Here is a 21,825-nt window from a genome sequence, read left to right as displayed (position 1 = left end):
CTTCCACGCATTTCTAGCTCACCTTTCCACCTCCTCGCCTTCTTTTAACCTCGTGTTCTTCGTTCGTCGGGGTGTGTACCCCAGCCATGAGCATGAACAAAAGCCAAGATCTATTTCTTCAGACTTGCGATCAGTGAGAGAGGGCCCCAAATTGCCCGTATATATGCGCACAACAGCAGGTGTTCCTCGCAACCGCGACACTCGAACCCTTCGCAACCGCCAACCGCTCCCAGGCAAGCATGGAGCCGACAGCGAGAGCAGGATTGATCCGTGTCCTTCTCGCCCTGTCCTGCGCGATGCTCGCCTTGGCCGGCAGCTCTTTTCCTGGCAGGAGAGGCCGGTATGTATGAGCACCACTTCGGCCTCTGTGAGGTACACATGTTCCCGAAATTAGGCGGATTTAGCCTCAGCAGTACAGTAGTTCTGGGCAAGATAGATAACACCACTTGTTGTAATTATGTATCCTTCACTTGTTGTAATTATGTATCCTTCACATCTCTGCTTTTGACAGAAGAGGCCTTCGAATGAACTGAGAAAAGATGTGTTTTGCACAAAAGGCAATCAGGTCATGTTCTGCTTCACCGATGCTAAAGAATGTGGCACCTCGAAGGGTTGGTGTCTCCTCCTGGGCCATAATTCGAGTGCACCACAAGCATGTTCTGCTTGTGTAATCTTGAGAATCGTTGCGTAAGTATACAAATAGAAGCAAGAACTCTTGGTGCTCTATCCCTTTTGGAGGCAGTGTTGCAGAACAGAAAAGCGTATCCATTCCTTGCTAAGACATGAGCAGCACAGTACGCTTGACATCAACATGGAAAGGCACAAGAGCATTTCCACTTTACAGACTTTATATATCGGATGATAAGTATCTTAGGACACCCTTGGGAGTACTGCGTCATTTCAGTTGTGATTTTTAGAATGTGTTAGTTCCATCAGCGGGTGGTTTATTGCGCTGACACAGGTTTAATCTTAATGTTTATAGAACAGAATACAGGCGGCATGAAATTCAGAAGTTTAAGCTCTTCGCAATGACGTAGATTAGACATCACGTGCTCAATGTTTCATCTAGCGGGCAGGCAAATGAAGCAGCTTTGCGAGGCCCTCTTTTGAGACATTTGCTCTTAGCAAGTTTGAGGTTACGTAAGTCAATTGCATGCACACTATCACAACACAAGTAAAAAAATACACGTTCAAAAAGGCATAATTTCGGTGAATTCACCAGCCTGACAAATATGTCTCCTCATTGCTTGCATTTTCTCATTTGAGAGAGCTAAGGCCGACAAGGACAGACCATCGCATACCAGTAAAGCTGATTCTATGCATTCATGTGAATGAGTGTTATTATTCGAGAGAGAGTGGTTTCTGCTAGTAATTGGAAGCGAGAAGAATGCCACAGCTTTCAATCCTTGCCCACAAATGGTATCAACCAGACCACTGTGTCGTTAGAATTTTGTTAGAATATGAAAAAGAGAGGGACAGAGTTGTGAAATCAGCAATACAAATTATAATATTTCGCAAAATTGAAACGAGGCGGATCTACCTACAAGTGTGCTTACTGTGTGGTGCACACCATCGACCAACATAGTGGACAGCCCACATCACGGAGAAAGAGAGCAGGTTTATAGCACACACAAGACAAGATCGGCTTCTGTGTGTCTTCCATAGGCTTATTCCCAGATTGTACAAGCTTCGTAGCCACACAACCGGGGAGAGAAGCGCCGCATCGGCGCATATTGAACATTGTAGGTAAAGGAAAGGCTATTTGATTTCAGCCTGCTGACATCAACTACGCTGCTGTGATGGTGCTGACGCTTTAGTAATGAAGTTGAAGGAGCGATAATCCAAGCGACGCGAAAGTCCTTGTAGGTGAGGTCCATCACTAGGCAGACAAAACGGTGAGAATTCGTGTACCAAGGTAACTTCTCTGAGAAGCCAACACAACGCAATGAACACCATGCAATGACTAGAGAACCAGCTGAAGAGCAAACATCGGGATGGGACTGTTATAAAGGCTCATTTAGGTGGTTTGCGGAGCCGATAGCCCAGTGGAGGTGATTTCGCTCTTTTGGTATGCTCGAGCAATGACATGACATCTGCTTTAAGCGGGCGACGCTTTAGCAGCTGGAAGTATAGGGTGTCTAGTGGTAATGCCGAGTGAAATCCGAAGAGAATATAAAAGGGTAGATAAGCGACAGTGTCGTAACGCGATGGATTGTAGGCGAATGTCATGTGAGGAATAGTGTGGAGTCCCGGACCTTGTGGTCAGAATAAAAATTAAGGCAGCTTCGCACTAAGGGTGCCAAGCCTGAAGTAAGTGCAAAGCATGGCAGCCTTTGTGTCTCTTCAGTTGTCTTTATACATTCTCTTCTTTTTCTCTTTTCCTATTTTATCTGTGCTCTTTCTATTTATATTTATTTAAGTTTTTCCCATGTTTACCTTTTGTTCACGTCTTTCTGTTTCTTGTTTGCTTTCTGTTTTCTCTTTGAACTTCTAAACACGGTTTTGCCTGTGTTACACCAGATGACAGTTGTATACGACAGCCCGCACCCTCAAAGTGCTCCATGCTTCATTTAATCACCCAGGCGATCATAGAACAAGAGGAATATGGCTTTTTTGGCGTGAGCACTCGTTCAATAGTTGAGAGATTGCTATGCCATACATGGTTTTGCCCGACGTATGCCAAGCAATGACAGCAAACGACCGCATACAACCGCCCGGGTCCCCAAGAACGCTCCACAATTGAAAGATATATTGAGAGCGTATCTGTGAAGGTGTGATTTGGGCCCTTCATTAAGCCATTTGTTTGTCAAGCGATGTTGTGGTGATGTGCTATGGACGGAACACGTAAAAACAACACAAGAGACAGTTTTAACAGGACTGTGAATTCTGTTATTTGTACGTCTTCTTGCCGTAAGCGCATAGCCAGGCCGAGATGAGCCAACTACTCATTTTATTGCAACCTGGTCTCGTGGCGGTTCAGCTATGGCATATTTAAATTCGAGCTGCGTGGAGCATGAGTGATAAAGACTGTGAATTACTCAGGACAAAAATTCTCTGCCGCATTCTATGAAAAATGGACGGCGATCACCATGGTGTAGAATGACACTTTCAGCAAAATATGGACAACGTTCAGAGCGCTCACGGGGTTACATACCCTGTCGCATAATCTGTAGCTACAGGGACGCATTTACGGCGCGATTTTGACTCGGGCAAAAAGACCGAAACGGCCGAAACTAGTCCGAACGAATGATTGGGTCGGAATTAGCAGTGGTTGCAGCAGTCCAGCGGAGACTCAAGTAGTTAGCTTTGTATGTTGGAATTCATTAGAAGAATGATAAGTTCGGCGGCTGGGTAATGATGCATAATGTAACTGTGCAAAAAAACGGACAGAAACACAACAAGAGAGGAAACGACAGTCAATGTATTTTTTTCTCTGTATTTCTGTTCATTTTTTGCGCAGTTACATTATGGCATTCATCATAGGACACTCCATACATCAAATAGAGTGTGCGAGATAACACCAAAAGAAACGCTGCCAGACACAAAAAGTAGCTTGACGGCAGTGAATTGGTCATGAAGACCATGCAGGACAGTTCAGTGTAGATGTCTAGGCACAAGAAAAATATCTGAGTGCCGTGTGCTTGATCGTTTCTATGGTATAGCACGCATTCAAAATGAACGGCATGCACAGTGGCGCTTCCTTAGGGAATCAGGTGGTCCATGAACAATTGCAAACAAGGATAATGACATTGTTTGTCATCAATCTGCAGAAACAGCGAGGTAGACGTCATGCAGGGACTAGGCTGTCTTACGAGCTTTCAGATTGAGACTTTTATGCAACTGAGGACGAGTACTTTTGAACTAGTATTGACCAAGACGTCTCGTAGAGGGAAAAAAGCCAACGGAAAAAAGCCAACGGAGAGCGTATACACCATGGACCGCCCAGAAAATTCAATCATTAAATTTCGTTCTGTAATAGAGTGGTCGAGTTCTGTCTCCAAACTGAGACGACTTGCGTATGCAGTAGCATGATGGGCCATAACTGCAATGATGTGGTGATTACTAGCACCTGCGCCTACTTATGGTGAAACAGCATGGGCAAAATGTGCAATAATATGTGGGGTCAATGGAAGGGGGGATTACATGAGAGAAGGCATCAGCTTGTACAGAACCGCAATAAAATGGGACGTCTTGTTACAGATGGTTTGTGAATAGGCGTGCGAGTGCCCTAGTGTTCATTGATGGAAAAATGTAATGCACGTTGCGAAAAAAACTATGAACGTTATGGATTGAACGCGTCAGCAGGGTGTTCCAGCACAGTTATTTAACAATGACTGATGCAGTACTTTGAGTAATTTAGCCGGCAGCGAGCTGGTTGGAATATAACCACAGCCGGTGACAACCTGCATATTGCCTATATGTACGGATATACAGAACACATTTTTGCTGATCGCTCTGTCACGCAGACATCTTCAGCAGCAGCTTTCTGTGTACCTGACATGCGAATCACGAAACGCTTCAAGATAGCACACCAGTCATCGTCGACTGCCACTGAGCTGTCAGGCGTCTGACAGGCTGCATGCTATATTTTACAGCAGAGTCCAGCAAAATGGGCATTACTTTGTGATTCTAAGCTGATACTTCAGCTAATTAGAAACTTCACGAGCAAGAAACTGTATATAGCCCCTTGGTGTGCGACATAAGGAATATGGTAAATGAGGCCTATTAACCCCGACATACCGTTGCATTGCAACGAATTTAGAGTTACTGTGGCATAGCGGGGAATGAAGGAGCTGGAGCAGTAGAAAAAAAGGCACACAATAGCGGTGGAGTGTTATAAAATCCCTTTTCTCGATATGGCGTCAACGCCTTGCATTTTTAAGCCATGAAAACGAATATGACAAGACTATAAAATGACCTTGATTATCGCCGCGAGCGTCTTTATAGGCTTGACTCTAGTCGTGGTTTTCGCATTTCGTTCCGACTAAGAAGAGACCAGGAAATTCTACTACAGAGAATGCCGCTGGGTGTTGCATATACACGACGATGCCTGTGCAAGATTTGGGAGGACCGAAACTATAACAGCAGTGTGCATCACACGTCACAGACGTGTGATATAAAATCCTTGGAGTGCGCCCTCAATACGCGTTCAAAAGACAATAACTAAAGTGGCTCACAGATCATCTAAAGTGCCAACCCTTTTCAGAGGAGAAGCTATTTGGTGCTTGGGAACGTGTTGATCACGCCTAACGCAGATAAAAACGCTCACAGTTCTCAGCAAGAGAGGTTTAGATTATCGTCTCTAGAGTACGTGCTAATGTAGCTAATGTGGAGACTTTTGTGCGTGTTGTATCCCGAACGAGACAGTGTGTGCAGTGACTCATTGTGTTATACCGCAATCGCCCCTCATCATGCCTTCCTCTTTCTTTTTCTTTCGGCTTTCCACTTACCAAAGTGAGGAGTAGCAGGCTGGAAATTCGCTTTCCAGACCACTCTATTTTTCTTATGCTTCTTATTAAATATCTTCCTTTTCTTCTTCTTTTCCCGGCTACAGCAACTGATGAATACAAACTCAACCCACAAAACTGATGTGTTTGTCGATTTCATATGTATAAGAATTGTAGAATCTGGTTTGCTTTCAAACCATAGGTATGTTTTAGGGTAATGCAAATACCAAGATTTTCAAAAACGAAAGGTCTTTCGTTCCTTGAGAAAATATGGCTAAAAAGGGATTTCGCAATCTCACCTAAATATGCCAGTATGCTCGGGTTTGTGACCTAAAGCCAGCGACATGAACATATGTGCGCAGGACAACACTATCTAAAGAGCACATGCAAAGTGCATGGCACCACGCGAATGAGAAAATGTGATTGGATAGAATGGCCATGAATGTTCTGTAAGGGTGGGACTATGATGACTTTGGGTGGAGCTTGTATTTATCAACATGAAAGTGTTTCATGCTGGGGTCCACCACACCTCCGCTGACGTATTTTCGTAAGGGATATGACGTTGTAAGATTGCCAAGAACATATGAAAAGAAACGTTTTTGTCACGGGGTGTCAAACCACCAACCTCTAAATTCGCTGAGCGCGGCGCTAACCACTATGCCACGGAGTGAAAGTTGTCAGGAGGACAAATGTCATGTCATTTAAATGCACCATACGTCGTTTGGAGGTTCTCAGAGATCCGTAAGTTTAGCCTGTTTTAGTTATCAGTAGCGAGATGGCACGATGAGCTCGCACTGGACGCGCTCTATTGGTCATAGCAACCCCTTCACGGAGCGTGGTCTCCTGCGCGCTCTCTCGTCAGACTCGTAATTCGAGAGAGCATGAAGGTCACTTCGCTCACTTGCGCGGCCGCTTTAGGAAAGGAGCGCGCTGCTGATTCACGACGAAGTAAGCGTTGTGACAGTTGTTCGCGCTTGTCCCGTGTATACTTGTGCCTTTGTTTCGCGCCTATTTCGGCTTGAACGGCATGCCTAAATTGTCAAGCTGCGACAGTTTTTAGTCCACGCACGTTCTGCGTATCCTAATTTCGTGCTTGCTTTCTGCTTGACGTGTGCGCTGCAAGTTTAGAGTTGCTTGCCGGTCTTCACGTGACTTCGCAATTTGTTACTGTTGCTCAAAAATGCACAATAGAACCTCAACTATCTCTATGAAGACACGTTCGACTTTCATGTTATACTGATTTCTATATGAGAGGATCAGCCACGTTTCTTCAGGTAGTAACAGATTATATAATAGTCGAAAGCCACTAAACGTGAGTTGAAAAAGTGTATGACCATATTAGGATATTGGTCAAATACCATAAACAGGTCGACCACTGAAATCCTTGAAGCATCATATCCACATTCGCCGAAAGACCACATTGCCGTTGTAGAGACCATAAAGCTTGAACTCGAACTGGTGAAGAGCTTCAGGGGTAACGAACGTGATATGAAGTTGAAACCTGACCGAGAGCGTTCACCTGGTCAGGAAAAAGGCCTGATCCAATTATCTTTCGAAAATCGCTGTCGCAACTTGGTTACCATAAAAGGTCAATAGGAAGCAGTTATGGTAGTGACAATGACGGAGAGCGAGATAGAGAGAGAAAAGAGAAAAAAGAAAGACAGGGAGGTTAACCAGAACCTATAATCCGGTTTGCTACCTAAGGGATTGAAATATATATATATATATATATATATATATATATATATATATATATATATATATATATATATATATATATATATATATATATATATATATAACAACACAGAAACGCACTCACACACACAAAATCGATCCACTCAGGGTGGTTAAGACAGGTCAGTTGTTTGCAGAAGCCCATTAGCATGCATGGCCTTCTCTTACAAATATGAGCCTGGACGATCGCGTAGTAAACTTTTCTCTGTGATCAAACGTGCTGAATATATTTAAAAAAGATTGCCTATGTATGGTATATTCTGCGAAATCGCACAGGACGTGTAGAATCGTCGTCTCTTTTTCTGAGCAGTGTACGCAGGCGGCCGTGTCGGCCATTGCCATGCGGAATGCGTACGCATGGGTAAATACGACGCCCGACCATAGTCTGCACAGAACACTAGCGTCACCCCGTCATAGCCTTGTTGGAAATTGTAAGCACAATGTCGGATCAAGAGAGCGTAATCTTGCATGCGTAAAATCCCCATTGACGTAATTATCTGTTATGAAGGTGAATAAGTCAAGTGACATCTGACCCGAAATTGCTAAGGATGTAATGTCAAGCTTGCGGAACGGAATTAACACATAGTTAACTCATATTGTGGTTACTATGAGTGGCACAGTAACATTTCGCGTCTGTCGTACGTTAATTACCAGTGTAGCGATATAGTTGCCCTTAAGAACTACAGGCGGTGATACCAAACAGACATACTGAGTGACGTATCGAGGGCTGCAGGCGAACAAAAGTAGTAATCTCTAGAGTGTAATGGGTGTTCGACAGGCAACAGACAACGCAGGAAGGCTGAGGCGTAGTGTATCAGAATCACAGTCGATTAAGGCTGAGTGTGCCGAGAGAGAGTATAGGACAAGTTTGAGGTCGTGTGGACAGCAATCAAAGATTGTTCACAGATAATTTTCTAGCCCTGCGGATGCTTCCACCAAATGTCGCCAACATTGCACAGTGATCCAATTCAACCACATTCCATAACAATAAAAAATATTGAGGCACGCAAACAAGTATTGGGATGAAACAATGCGCTCTGTGACACTTTTTAAGAGATACTGAAACAGCTGCAGCGAGGTATTGGTTAATCGTTCATGGTAAATAAGACATAAATAAATAAAAAAACGAAGCACGTTGATTGGATAGAAAATAAACGTATATAAAGTGAATCTGGAGGAAAAAAAAGTAGGATTATCAAAAAACAACTTTTCGACAAATTTTCGCTTTCGTTTACACACTGAGTACAAGTGAAATGAACAATTGCATCGCGGGACACATCTGACCGTGTGCAGATTGCAAAATGAGTAGTATTCTCATCATAATAAATAGAGTAACACAGTTTTCTAGTCACAGCAACATGTTAGAGTATTGTTTTCCGAAAACTGCAACCAAATGGAATTCGCTTCCCTCTACTGTGGTGAAATGCCCGTCTCTATCATGCTACCTCCAGGCCCTTCAATTCATAACACAAAGCTCGGAAGTAGTTTATACATGAACCCTGACAATGTTGTTTTTTCTTATATATATGCATCGATGTTTTCACTAGTTATTTATATATGTTGTTGGTTTTTCTGTATGAGTTCTCTATTTTTTGCCATTAAACTAACCCAATGTTCTTTATTGTTTATCATTGGCGACACTTCTTTTCATGTATTCGCTAACTGAGGTTTTGTTATTGCCGCAAAGCCTAATATGTGTTTAATGTTATCATTTTTTTATTTACTTGCACCCAATACTGCTTAAGGTCTGAAAATAAGACCAGCAGTATTGTTATAAATAAATGAATAAATAGATAAATCATCAAAAAATTAATAGACCACTCAGTTTTCATTTTCGCGGCAAACAAAACATATAACATAATTGAAAATGACTACCATGTAGGTTTTGTTTAGACAAGACGGTAATATCAGCCCAGCCACATGATAATGGTAATTGGCCCTAGCACGTAAGGTCACCCAGAGTTAGCAAGAAACCACACATAGTTTGGTCATATCAGGGAGTTTGAAGTAGGGTCCACTGGCTCAAGGCTCATTGTGTCTATAAATGTTTTAATTGTACCAATTGAGTAGCACTCGTTCATAAGTGTCCATTAGGGGAAAGAATTTTATTATGTGCCAATAAAAAAAAGAGGCACGTCAAAGTAGTCGGGAAGATTCACAATACTGTTCGGACTCTTTTGCGTTGCTCCCTGTGCAATTTGGTGAAATTGCCAGCAATAACTGTGCGCCACTGAAGGCTACAATTAATAATATGAATTAAATGTACAAACTACCACAGGTGATGCCCAAGGTTACCTTTCCCAAAATTACATAACTCAACAGATATTAGCCATTAATAAATCCACAGGCGTATTCCACGAAATAGTGATTGATTTCACTGACAGCACAGATTTCAAAAATAAAATGCTGCGAGAGTAAGACACCAGCCACATTCGCAGATAATGTCTACGTGGAAGCGAGAACATTTAGTCGTGGCTAGAGCTACAGTGAAAGGAATAATTTCTAAAAGCACGTATGTGCTTTTTGAAATTATTCCTTTCACTGAAGTTCTAGCCGCTACTAAGTGTTTCCGCTTCCACGTAGACATTATCTGCGAATGTGGCTAGTGTCTCACTCTCGCAGCATTTTATTTTTGAAATCTGTGCTGTCAGTGAAATCAATCACTATTTCGTGGAATACGCCTGCGGGTTTATATCTTCCACATGATAAGGCGCAGGACAGTTTCGTATATGTTTACCGTTGGTTTATTTTTTCCATTATCTACTGAGGTTGTGTTTGCCATTGGCATTCTCATACAAACTCGGCTTCATTACAAAAGCATACGTTTAGTAAAAAAAGGCGAAATAATACTCGTCTTTGGTTCATGAAGTTTGACGTCCCAGAGTGACTCAGGCTATAAGACGCCGTGAGGAGTACATGTTGCTGCACTAGTTATAATTGCTTATTACTTCACGTCGTTTACCTAAACGCACATCGCAATGACGTCTTCAAATAACAATGCAATAATTAATGTACCAACAAGTCCTAAACAGGAACACACAGATGCACGCACGCAGACAATACCAAGGCCTCTATGCGACAATACACTAACTGAAACTTTAAGTCCATTATAAGGCTCCGTTTTGGTAAAGTGTGAGTTGTACGGATGACCGGTAATAATGAAGCACAAAACTTTTATTTGAACCCGATCAAGGTAATTATAGCTTCCTTGAGTTCCCTATAAAAGTGTCCCAAGTGTAGCAGAACACACTCAGGCTTGTGAAGGGAGTAAAATGCCCTCAACTGTCACACACGCGGGTGTTAAGCTTTACTTATCCCGACAGCCTGGGGAATAAAAAAAAGTATACTACCTGTCAGATGTATCTCTAGTCCTGAAACGTTAGCGAGACGTGAAAAACTGAAATGAAAGGGGTAAATGTGGCAGGTACTAACCATTTCTTGGCCTTTTTTTTGTTAGTGCTAACTGTGTAATGTCAATACGTCTTACAGGAACCCAGAGGGTAAAAATTATCCGCAGTCCTCTACTACCGCGTCTTTCATAGCCTGATTTACCTTGGCATGATAGCGAAATAAATGAGTCATCTTCAAATGAGCTTTTGCTGATTGTCAAATGCAGAAAATAATGTTTGAGTACCTATGTTTAGAATATAGTCCTCCTCTGTAAATTGAGGAAGCTTACTCTTTCGCTTCTTTTCTGCAGAACGTGAGTGTGCGCAGTGATTCGTTCTAAAAACTGCCTATGGGCTCACAAATCTCCTTTTGTTAGAGCAGTACACGTATAATATTAACATATTTATTTTTTCAACCGCTCGATTGTGACGCCTTGTTCTATATTGATGGTCACCCAGACACATATGAATTATGTCGCTGGGCGGCCGTACGTATGAAATATTACACGTTAATCATGAATACGCCAAGAGCTTAGCCGAAAAGAAAGTGACTCGGTTTGCAATGAACTGACGTGTGTAGGTATCAAAACAGGACCTAATATACGTAAGATACAAGTACAGGTAAGGGAAACTGTAAAGTGTTCTCTACCTTGCTCACTAAAATCTGCGCGTTTTTTTACGCAAACATTGCAGTAGTGGCGGCCAACAACAGCAAATGAAGATGCCACCCGTAACAAGAACATGGCACATGACGTCTGTGTCCGGTAAGTATAAAATGACAGTGTGCCCAGTGGGCTTTGCTGATCGGAATAGTGGGCCATATCAGGCAAATGATTTTTTCGGAATAGGTAAAAAAGACTCAAGTTGCCGTTTCCAAATGTTTTGAAATCATATCATCATAATGAACTTGGGTGAAAGCATGTTTGTGTTAAAATTGAACTACTGTGTCGTTTTTGGCGTACTTAATTGGTACCTCTACAAAGTAGTTTCACTGGAGAGGTTTAGGAGAGGTTTAGCGCTCTTTCTTATTTACAGTTACTGGATAAGTACACGGGAGGAACAACGCTCTTGGGGACATCTGATGATGCGGAGATCAACTTGAGATACAAAAAGCTAATATTGAAAGCACTTGGTGCTAAACGTGAGCAGTGAAATAGTAGCTGGCAGCAGATTCATGTTTTTATTTACAATAACACTGGCACTGCTGAACACAATTTCAACGGCATCAAAGTTGCACAAAACGTCACTAGGTGCCGCTACCAGTCTTTCTACGACCTTGAACGCCTTGGTAACCTGCCATCAGCTATTGAGAAAGTAGTTTAGAAACGTATTGTAACACTTCAGTGAAGAATTTTCTAGCGAATATAGCAAAAGTTATTTGTACACAGTTACATGAGGCTTCCACACGAGTTCAGAAAAATATAGTGCCAGTTGCTACAAGTGAACTGAAGAATGAAATGTTATCATAGGTCATCGATAAAAAGAAGTGACGTGCGTGAGTGAACGACTTTATTTGGTTCACAATAAGCACTTCGCCGAAATCGCCAGGGGCTTATGGCATGAATACAGAAGTTTAAGTGTAACCCACAGCTCACACAGCACCTGAGGAAGTGCACTGCAGTAATAAGCCTGAAACAAGCTGCAAACGATAGCCAAAAGTGACGATTTGGAATAGGTGAGAACAGAGGACAACACCAGATGCTAAAAATTTCCCTAATTCAATCTTTCTATCCTGAGCTGATGAGTATTGTGGTGAGGAGTATACGTGTGATTTAAAAGCTCGGTAACGAATGAACCAAAGAGTTAAATTCGGGAGACGTGCATATACACAGCAGTGCATCGTAGGTGATGTGAAAGTGCTGTGGACCCTAACAGAATTTTCACTACCGAAGTTGTGTGCTTAAGCTTCGCCGGTAAACAGGCTCCGAGAATTGTCTGTATATGCGTCCCTCATGTTTGCATTCACAATTATTATGGTCACATGAGAAATTTATAATAATAATAATAATAATAATAATAATAATAATAATAATAATAATAATAATAATAATAATAATAATAATAATAATAATAATAATAATAAATAATAATAATAATAATAATAATAATAATGCAGTTACAAAGACGAAGCACTGTGTGTGTTCGGCCTGCGCTTCAATGCAAAATACAAAGTTGCTTGCTATAAATAAATTTGGTCCTCACGTCTGAAAGCTGCTTTTTTGGTGACTTTGACTTCTGTTTATCGCATAATTGCTGAACTTTAGATAAAACTTAAGGCACCATAACTTTCTTGAATTCAACTTCGTTTTACCTGAAATGACTTTATATAGGAACCACGATAGCTGCCCCCGGCACCAATAGCCATTCTTATAAAGCATTAGTAGTTCCGTTACCTAGCGACAAGTCTGACAAAGGTCACTCATGTACTGCCCGTACGCTGTTTTTAAGGTACAGGACAATGGGGCAAAGAAAGGCCAGAAAAGCGCCGCGTAACGTTGCGTCTTTGCCCGTGACAAAAACATCAGGCGAACGCAGTTGCGGCGTGGCCGTACATAATAGAAGTGCACACTATGAAGCTCACGATCTTTTAATGTGTCCGTGCAGACTGCAGCCTGGAGCGATGCCAGCAGATCTGCGAGGAGCACTATGGAGCCACCAAACTTGACGTGACGGGACGCTGCGATGGTGACGGCTGCAACTGCGAGTATCGAGAACGTAAGAAACGACTCTGAGTTACCGCGAAGATCACGAGCTTTGCCTGAATGACAAGGCCTATTTCTAAAATAGTGTAGTGGCATAAGAGAGAGAGAGAGGGGCACTGAAAGCGAGAGTCAGAAGACATGTGATATTCACTGCAGCTGGTGTGGCATAAATAATGATTTTAAAACCTGCTACAGGAAGAAATGCGTGTTATGAATTTGATCAATTTTATCAGACTATATTTCCACAATGAGTGTTTGTAATGCTGTAAAATACCGCTTATATTTAACGTAACCTAATATTTTTAATAGCATGAAAGCTCTGTGTTGGGGTAATAGCTATGGCGCTACCTGTGTCTTGCAGAAAGAACTTTAGTGAATTCGATGAACAAGCGTCAATACCTGTGGATACGTACTCCATGTTCATGTGCGGGTTTAGGCAAAACTTCAACTGAAGAATATTGGAATGAACGAGAGTACAAAGACACAGGCGATAACGGAGGCCTGGTGCACGTTCTGGCATTTGAGCCTTCATGGTTGTTCATTGAGAAGAGCTCGTGAGGTCTGCGGCGATTGCTTTCTTTGGCGGCCGAGCTTCTCAGGTAAAGCACTGAGATTTCTGTACTTATCTTTTGGATCTTGTTAATGGTTCAGAATCGCCCAAAACAAATGCGAAGCCCTCTACAAAGGTGTCTCTCAGAGCCCCAGTGTTTTTACACAAGGCTCGCGGAATAAAATATTTTTTCGCTTTTGTTCATGGGAATTCCCGGATTTCTCCTCTAATTACGAGCACCTTCCTCATTTACATTCATTGTACTGCTGGTTAGGTTGACTACGTTAGTAATACTTCGCGGTTGTAAAGTGAAGGAGAACGGCGGGAGAAGCATTACGTCTCTTGGATCTCCTTGTTGCTTGCAATGCTCATTGTGCAAAGTGCTGCGCCGATTATTAGGAACGTATACAACGTAGGGTTACAGTAATCATGATCTGTGGGGTTTAACGTCACAAAACCAACGTACGATTGGGAGACACGCCGTAGTGCTGGGCTCCGGAAAGTTGGGCCACCTGGTGTTCTTCAACGTGCACCGAAATGTGAGCACACAAGCCTACAGCAGTTTCGCCTCCATCGAAAATGCAGCTGCCGCAGCCGGGATTCGCTACCGCGACTTGCGGGTCAGCAGCCGCGTACCTTACCCACTATACCACCATGGCGGAGCCATAAGGTTACATGAGGAAAGCCGTATGACTCAGTTTTTTTTTATTGAACAAAGCTATAAAATTTGACGGCAAAGATTTCGCTTTAACAGATTGACTAGTAGGTGAATTAAAAAAAGAGATCTAAATTACTTCAGTAAAGTTATGTTTTCGTTAACATGACAAAGAAAAAAATGAGGAGACTAAATGTAGCTTGAGACTACGCACTCGAGGCTCGCATTCAACTAATTCTGTAGTCAGTTCATAAAAGAATTAGCCTATCGAAAGGTTCGACACAAGGATGAAACTGAGCCTTTTTGTCTGGCTTTAGATAACTAACGCTTTGAGTCGAGGCCCAGCCGTGAGGGCGTATTTCCCGGCCTAATTGTCATTTATTCAGTGAAGTGATACGTAAGTACAGCACAGTATCGTTCTGTAATGACATGGGGCACAAAAGAAGGAAAGAATGCCGGGATAACCCAGCACTCACGGCCCAAGGCTAAGGGCACAGCGGAGCTGATCGGTTCCTAGCTGGCCATGGTTATGCAAAGCGATACCAGTTATACAAAGTAGTACCAAAAGATGTCTAGCCCGAGTCGAGTCCAGCGCAGTTGCCTGTCACCGTTTCAGCCGTATGGAGTCGTGCACTACTTAGAAGAAGTCGTGTCCATCAGTTTCGCTCGGCACCGCAACGCGATTCTTCGTAAGCGGCTTCTTCTGCAAAGTGCGAACCTTTTTCTCAACGGCTGGGCCTGGCGCCACATGGCTCCTCCACGGGGCAACTTTATCCAGAACAAAGTAGCTCGTGCGCAGTTGGCCGTGATGATGACACACCTGGAGTAACCGAATGGCTTCGCGCAGTCTCCAAGCAGGCGGGCTGGTGGCGGAGCAGTGTGCGTTCTAGAGAAGCAGACACAAACGTGTGCAACCGGTGGCTAGGCAAAGTGCGGGGACTTCATCGCGGTGCTGTTTTTTTTTTGTTGTTGGACAGATTACAACCAGCTTATGCAGCCGTGCTGTTAAAATACAAGAGAAATGTGATACAAGACAATGAAAGGGTCTTTAGAACTGCTTATAGTACTTATTCAATGCGCAGCTCTAGACAGGGACGAAAAAAACAAGACCAAAACAACATGAGCGCCAACTTTAAACTGGTTTATTTATAACAGATATGGCACTTGGGCACATCGTCATCACCAGCACACCTGGTGGTAGTTAAACACGTGGTCGTATCGACACGCAGTGATCGACTATTTCATTTACATTTATACGGTCAACAAAAAACTGCGTAAGAAAACCTTGACGACACGTGCTGCACAGGAATAGAAAATTTTCACCTGATTTTCATATGGAGGCCTGACTGGAACTTTTATTATTCATGTTTTTGGTAAATTTCTAGTATCTGACTTTAGGGTTTTGTGACACTGCTTTTTGTTTGCAATATAATTGTGAAATTAATAGCGGGTCGTGGTGTGTCATGCGACCACGTGTTTAGTAAACACAAGGTGTGATTGTGAAGTTTATGTGTTTAGGTGTCGTTTGTGTTTCAAGTACACCTTTTGAAATCTTACACTCAAATAGTTTGCTTTCTTCGTCTCTGACTAGACTTCGAATTGACCGATTAATCAATGCCAACTCACCCAACTCCAATTCTCTGGATGCCTGTGGCAATCAATAAATCAGCGTAGCTGTTAGTCAGTATAAACTTGACGCATCAAAACCTGATACATAGTTATGAATTGAGAACCATATTATACATGAAAACGATATGTCATGTTGAAGACACAAGACGATGACACTGTAGACAAAGTGTGCTTAGCATTCAGGAGAATTGCGACTAATGAATAAACATTATAGGCACTCTAAATAATCACAAAAAATAAAAAGCAGGTTTTCGGCAAATCAAGCATAACACACTCCACACATGTCGAAATATTTATACAAAGTGATGAGAGAAATGTACCCTTGCCTAAACTGAGAAGAATTGAATTAAAGAGAGCGTTTGACGCCTAAGCCTTCCTATTTTGAGGTACAATCATGTTCAGAACCAGTACACTCTAAAAAAAGAGCGAGTAAAAAGGGAGTCTTTTTGTCCCACAACAATAATCATCATCTATATAGCGTTCCATCCTTGCGCTATCGCCCCGCGCCAAGTACACTCCGGTCACGATCGACATGCCCATCATCAGGGTTACATGGCATTTGCGATAGGAAAGTGGCCAGCGCCAAGTTTTCAAGAAAGGAAGCTCACGCAAGCCTGATGACGATTATTGTTGTGGGACGAAAAGACACCCTTTTTACTCGATATTTTTTTAAAGTGTAGAATAGGAAAAATGCATGCACACATGAACATACGATAAAACTGACAGTGTTGATTGCAAAGCTTTGAAGTACAGCATGCTTATCGTGAACTGCTTTTGATAACTCTGTAAATAAGCTATTTACACACTGCAGTGACTAATGTACTAAATGCTTAGCATGCTCGTCTCCAAGAAAAACTTGCAAACATGGTCTCATGAATGTGCATTGTTCAAAGTCTCATATATTGTACGGTAGAAATTGTCATTCTGGTGACCACCTGGGAAGGCCGGAATGATGTCAACACGAGTGTGTCAGATTTTTGCATGCTGTAATGTCTCAATAATACGTGCCTAGTGGAGAGAATAAAAATGTAGCCATGAGAACTCAGCACTTCATAAAAGATATATTGCGTTTCCTCTTCCCACAAAGTAATAAACTGTGCAAAACTTCACTCTGAGGACACCTGAGTCCGAGTCTCGCAATAATTTAGGTAAGCTTCCACGCTATGACGTGGTACTTCAACTAATGATGAATTCGCTGCCCTTGATACCTTAATGGAGATAGGTATCTCAGAATACAAATGTTTTCAATTGACCGCAAGAGTTCAAGTATGGTACAAACGTGCTCACTTTGTGAGCTCTATGTTTGTGTAGAACAATTGGTTGTGTACTAATGGCCTTATGATTGACTTCTTGAACGCTTACAGCATGCAGACAAATGCCATGCTACCAAAGCTGTCTGCGTACCAAGCGCGGAAAGCTGAACCTCAAGGCGAATTGCATCAGACACGAATGCTTCTGCAAGTGGGATAACTGTAAGTTCGGGAAAATGCCAACCTCTAGGTGCACAAACATGCATGTCCTGATACAGTGTCACATGAAAGAGAAATGAGTGTAGGTAGCGTTCTTGAACCCGATGAGTGTACACATCTCTCATGAGATTGTTGTTTACTTCTTGTGAATATACTATTTCGCTCAATATAGAACAATATCATTTGAACATGTGAGACATGTCCAAAAAATTGTTGCGCAAAATGAGACGATACGTGACTATTTGTGAGTGTATTGACACCGATGAAAACTAAGCACAGCACACACAGTGGGCAAGCCAGTCCTCTTCATTGTGTCTGTACGCAGAATGGTTCACCCTTGATGCGGCACTTGCGTAGCATTACCCCTCGGCTGTAAAAGCACCATCTCGGCGCAGTTTCTAAGTGGTCTTAAGAAGGAGGGCGGTATGATGTAACCACTAAAATGATATAAATTTCGCCATGGTTACATGATGTGATTAGATATGTACCATGAGACACACTGCTGCCTCTCTTCGCCAAAATTATTGAAGCAGTGTTTGTAAGACAAGCTTCGTAATCCGCTCAATATGCATAAGCTGTGACCAGTCACTGTGTTTGATGTAGTCAGATGTGAACGGCAGCACGGCTTCGAAAATTTGTACATGCTCACAGCTTAGGTGTATATATTTCAATCTAGTTTTCTGCAGAAAAAAAGACTATCTCAAACGATTGTTTTCCTTCTTGTAAAGGTGTTCCTGGTTTTTGTGCTTTACTTAAGGGCCCATTCAGTAGCACATTTACCTGAATTACCACTAAAAAGGTATTAGTGCTTTTATATTGTACCTTTACGGATGGCTTATTTTGTCTTCTGCTCTGAATCAAAATAAAAAAGAACTAATAAACGTTAGTGTATGTACGACCTATAAGAAAGAACCCTTCATTTTGTTTGATACGACCATTTCACTTGCCTCTCTTTTTATAACAGCAGTATAATAACAGGCACTACTTAGTACATCATAACAACTACACATTGTGAAAGTTTCGTTCTAGTAAGTTAAGAAGCGACTAGAATAAGTAGACTAAATTCTCTTTTACCAAAAAAAGAGCCCTTCAGTGTTTCTTGCGTAGCCATGTTGTGGGACTGAATATTGTTTGATGTTTTATTTTGTCTATGAAGAAGACATGCACAACACATTTACTCTTGTATCGCCGTTTCTCCCTTTTTCCCCGACTGTTTACCACCTGTATATATTGTTATGCTGAAAGATTATCTTTCACGCATCTTGTTTGAGATGGAGAACTTGTTTCTTTTTTTCATCTCGTGCTGAACATTCTGAGTTGCTTTTCACCAACATCCCTAGTAGGGCACCAGTATCAGTAGGCTAGACCGCAGTAGATCATGGAAAATCAGTTCGTCTGATTAACACTTCTTTCCTGCGTCTGGTTCACTACACTACCAAATAGAAAACATAAGATAGAGAGAGAGCGGTACTATGCACACATAATTGCGCACAGTCATTGATGTAAATCGTATTCGATGACCACGAGAAGCGAAACAATGACGCATTGGGTTATATGAAGATACTGAAAAAAATGACAAGAGTGCGAAAGACATTACCACAATGACGGAGGGGAACAGGGATTTATGTTGGGGTCATTTGGAACGTCTTTTTAACGTTCAACGTGCTAAAGCGTTGCTGAAAGGTTTTCCCCTCGAAGAAGCGTTGAGCGTAAAGCCGAATAGATGCGCACTTTGCTTTCCTCCCAATTTTTTTTTGTTGTGAGCTGTATCGTGCGAAAGGGAAAAGTTCAAAATCAAAATCAGTTACACTAGCCTGTTCATGTTGCCTGATGGTAGGTACATACAGTCGTGGCGTACAGCCGCTATAATATGAAGGTATTGTTAACGTTCTAGTCAGTTGACCAATAACGCTGTAAACCTCTTGCATGATTCTTACTTAACAGACTAACATGCTACTTCTTTTTTTATTGGTTAGGTAAATATTGAAATAAACGAAATAAGCACAACATTTTGTGTGAAAGCCTGTACGGGTGATATTCGAGCACGCAGAGAACCGCTTGCTTTGTAGTGACCATGTTTCGTCCTTGCAGACTGTGAAGCGTCAACTTGCGAGGCGTTGTGCCTTAGGGACCACAAAGGAAAGGAAGGAGTGAGGGGACTCTGTGTCGGCGAGGACTGCAGCTGCAGGTGGAACTGAAAATAAGGATAAAAAGTAAGACCCAGGAAAGCTGCCGCAACGAACCTTACCTCGATTGCTTGAAAATAGAATGATGCACGGCATTTTTCGCATGAATGTTGATCTCGTCTAAATGCCGACATATTAGAAAAACCGGATGACGGTCGGTAAACTTGCTTTGTTAACGCATCCAAATTTAAAAATTAATGGCGTTTGTTATTTTCATTTTGTCTACTCTTACGGTCAGTGATGTTCTGATAGGTGACTCAACTTCGGCAACAATATTGCTCTGTATTGCTTCCGCAGAGTAATCTTGTCGCAAAAAGTTGGTCAAACCTAATAAAAAAACAGTGCTAATAAAAATCAGGTTAATGTTCTCTTTAGAGGAGGTGTTACGGCGCAAAAAACGAATGAGTACACAAAAAAAGTGGGATGCACAAGCATGTGCAACTGATGATTTTTTTCAACAGGTAAGCCAAATGCGAAGAACGAGAAAAGTGAAAGGCAGGGCAAAGGGTGTGTTGCTTTTTTCTTGTCTTTTATATGTGGCTTGCTTCTTAAAATAAAGCTTCACTTGAGACTCAGCGCCTGCTTGTGCTTTCCTAAGTAATGTTCTCACCTCGTTTTTGCGCAGTTATACAATGAACTTGTTCCAAATATCCCAACTTGCCACGCTTTTCTCGAGATTAGCATTCTGTTTTTTTTTCTTAAGGAGATTTTACTTTTGACATTCACATGGCTGACATTCACATGGCTTTGCTTACTAACGAAGCATTGCTATTTACACTGGGTATGCTACAAATGAAGCAGCTACCGTCATAGGCCTTCAGTCATTTGATTTCTTAGAATAATTGCCTCATAAACATAACTTCTTTACTCTGAGCGCATCTGTGAAACTATTTGCCTGCTGTACCCACAGACTCCTCACAACAACAAAAAAAAACGTAAATATACAGGGCCGTCCACATCTAATTAAATACTTTGTTAGTATTCACGGTCTCAGAGAAACTGACGTTTCATACATAATTAAAAATCATTACTGCGTACATCGATGCGATGACTAGATGCTATATAAGGGTCTTTCCCCTCACGAAATAAAATAAACGTTGTTTTACGAGCTTGAATACTAAGGAGGTGTTTCACTTCAGATGTGGTCGGCTCTGCAATGCATTGACGTCGAACGTTGATTAGAGCAACGTTGCTTGTCATTTCAGATAGTCTTTATCTGCTGTTTATGTTTGCGTATCACGAGGAGGCTTGTGCACTAAGAGGAATAGAATTCTGAAAGGAGCTCTTCCCATGCGAAAAAGAATTTGTGTGTTACGCAGTAAGCAATATATCTTGTCCTTCCGCACAGGCTTAGGACATCTGGCTGGCCTGCATTCCATCTTCTATACGGAATCATACAAGGAACTTCCGTCGGAAATGAAGTCTTTTTAACGTTCTGTATTTTTGTTTGTTCAATAAAACTTATTTTTGATTCCACCAATAACCTTTGATAGTTATGGATTGTCACGTTTTCTCATATTTTCGGCTGGCGCAGTCTTCATTCCCAACATTCAAATTCGATCACTTTGTTTGTGCATCTCGGGCGTCATTGTCACGCACGCACGCACGCACGCACACAGACACACACACAAGCACGCACACACACAAGCACACACAAGCACACACACACACACAAGCACACACAAGCACACACAAGCACACACAAGCACACACACACACACACACACACACACACACACACACACACACACACACACACACACACACACACACACACACACACACACACACACACACACACACACACACACACACACAGTCTTGAATCCAACATTCACAGTCTTGTCTACAAGCGCGTGCGCTTGTAGACAAGACTCGGCAGTGTGGCCTCATGTTGCTTATTAGGTTACTCTCAGACATTTGCGAAAGTAGCAAAGCTCATTTGGTTACGGTGATAAAAGGTGTCATCCCATACAATTTTGCACCACCAGGTGACGCCACTAAACAGCCACTGGCGTTTATGGCTAACGAAACTCTTCGTAAAGCATGTTCTTACGATTT

At 42.1% G+C, this 21,825-nt stretch overlaps 1 protein-coding gene across 1 annotated transcript; it reads left to right on the top strand.

Annotated features, from left to right (window-relative positions):
- Positions 1–204: 204 nt before the first annotated feature.
- Positions 205–21,247, top strand: LOC119162292 (uncharacterized). Its single transcript, XM_037414745.2, has 6 exons — positions 205–340; positions 11,267–11,337; positions 13,178–13,288; positions 17,474–17,581; positions 19,670–19,791; positions 21,113–21,247. The coding sequence occupies exons 1-5, from the start codon at positions 240–242 to the stop codon at positions 19,774–19,776; spliced, it is 498 nt and encodes a 165-aa protein (XP_037270642.1). The 5' UTR covers positions 205–239; the 3' UTR covers positions 19,777–19,791; positions 21,113–21,247.
- The last annotated feature ends 578 nt before the right edge of the window (positions 21,248–21,825 follow it).

The sequence above is a fragment of the Rhipicephalus microplus genome, chromosome X (assembly GCF_043290135.1).
Source record: "Rhipicephalus microplus isolate Deutch F79 chromosome X, USDA_Rmic, whole genome shotgun sequence".
Taxonomy (NCBI): Eukaryota; Metazoa; Arthropoda; class Arachnida; order Ixodida; family Ixodidae; genus Rhipicephalus; species Rhipicephalus microplus.
The sequence above is the reverse complement of the archived record's forward strand: the minus strand, read 5'-3'. Positions and strand labels throughout refer to the sequence as shown.

Excerpts from the sequence above, each read along its gene's own strand:
- LOC119162292 (XM_037414745.2), top strand. The coding sequence starts at position 240 with ATGGAGCCGACAGCGAGAGCAGGATTGATCCGTGTCCTTCTCGCCCTG. Across the intron at positions 11,338-13,177 it reads GCACATGACGTCTGTGTCCG|ACTGCAGCCTGGAGCGATGC; the intron begins GTAAGTATAAAA and ends GTGTCCGTGCAG. Across the intron at positions 13,289-17,473 it reads CAACTGCGAGTATCGAGAAC|CATGCAGACAAATGCCATGC; the intron begins GTAAGAAACGAC and ends GAACGCTTACAG.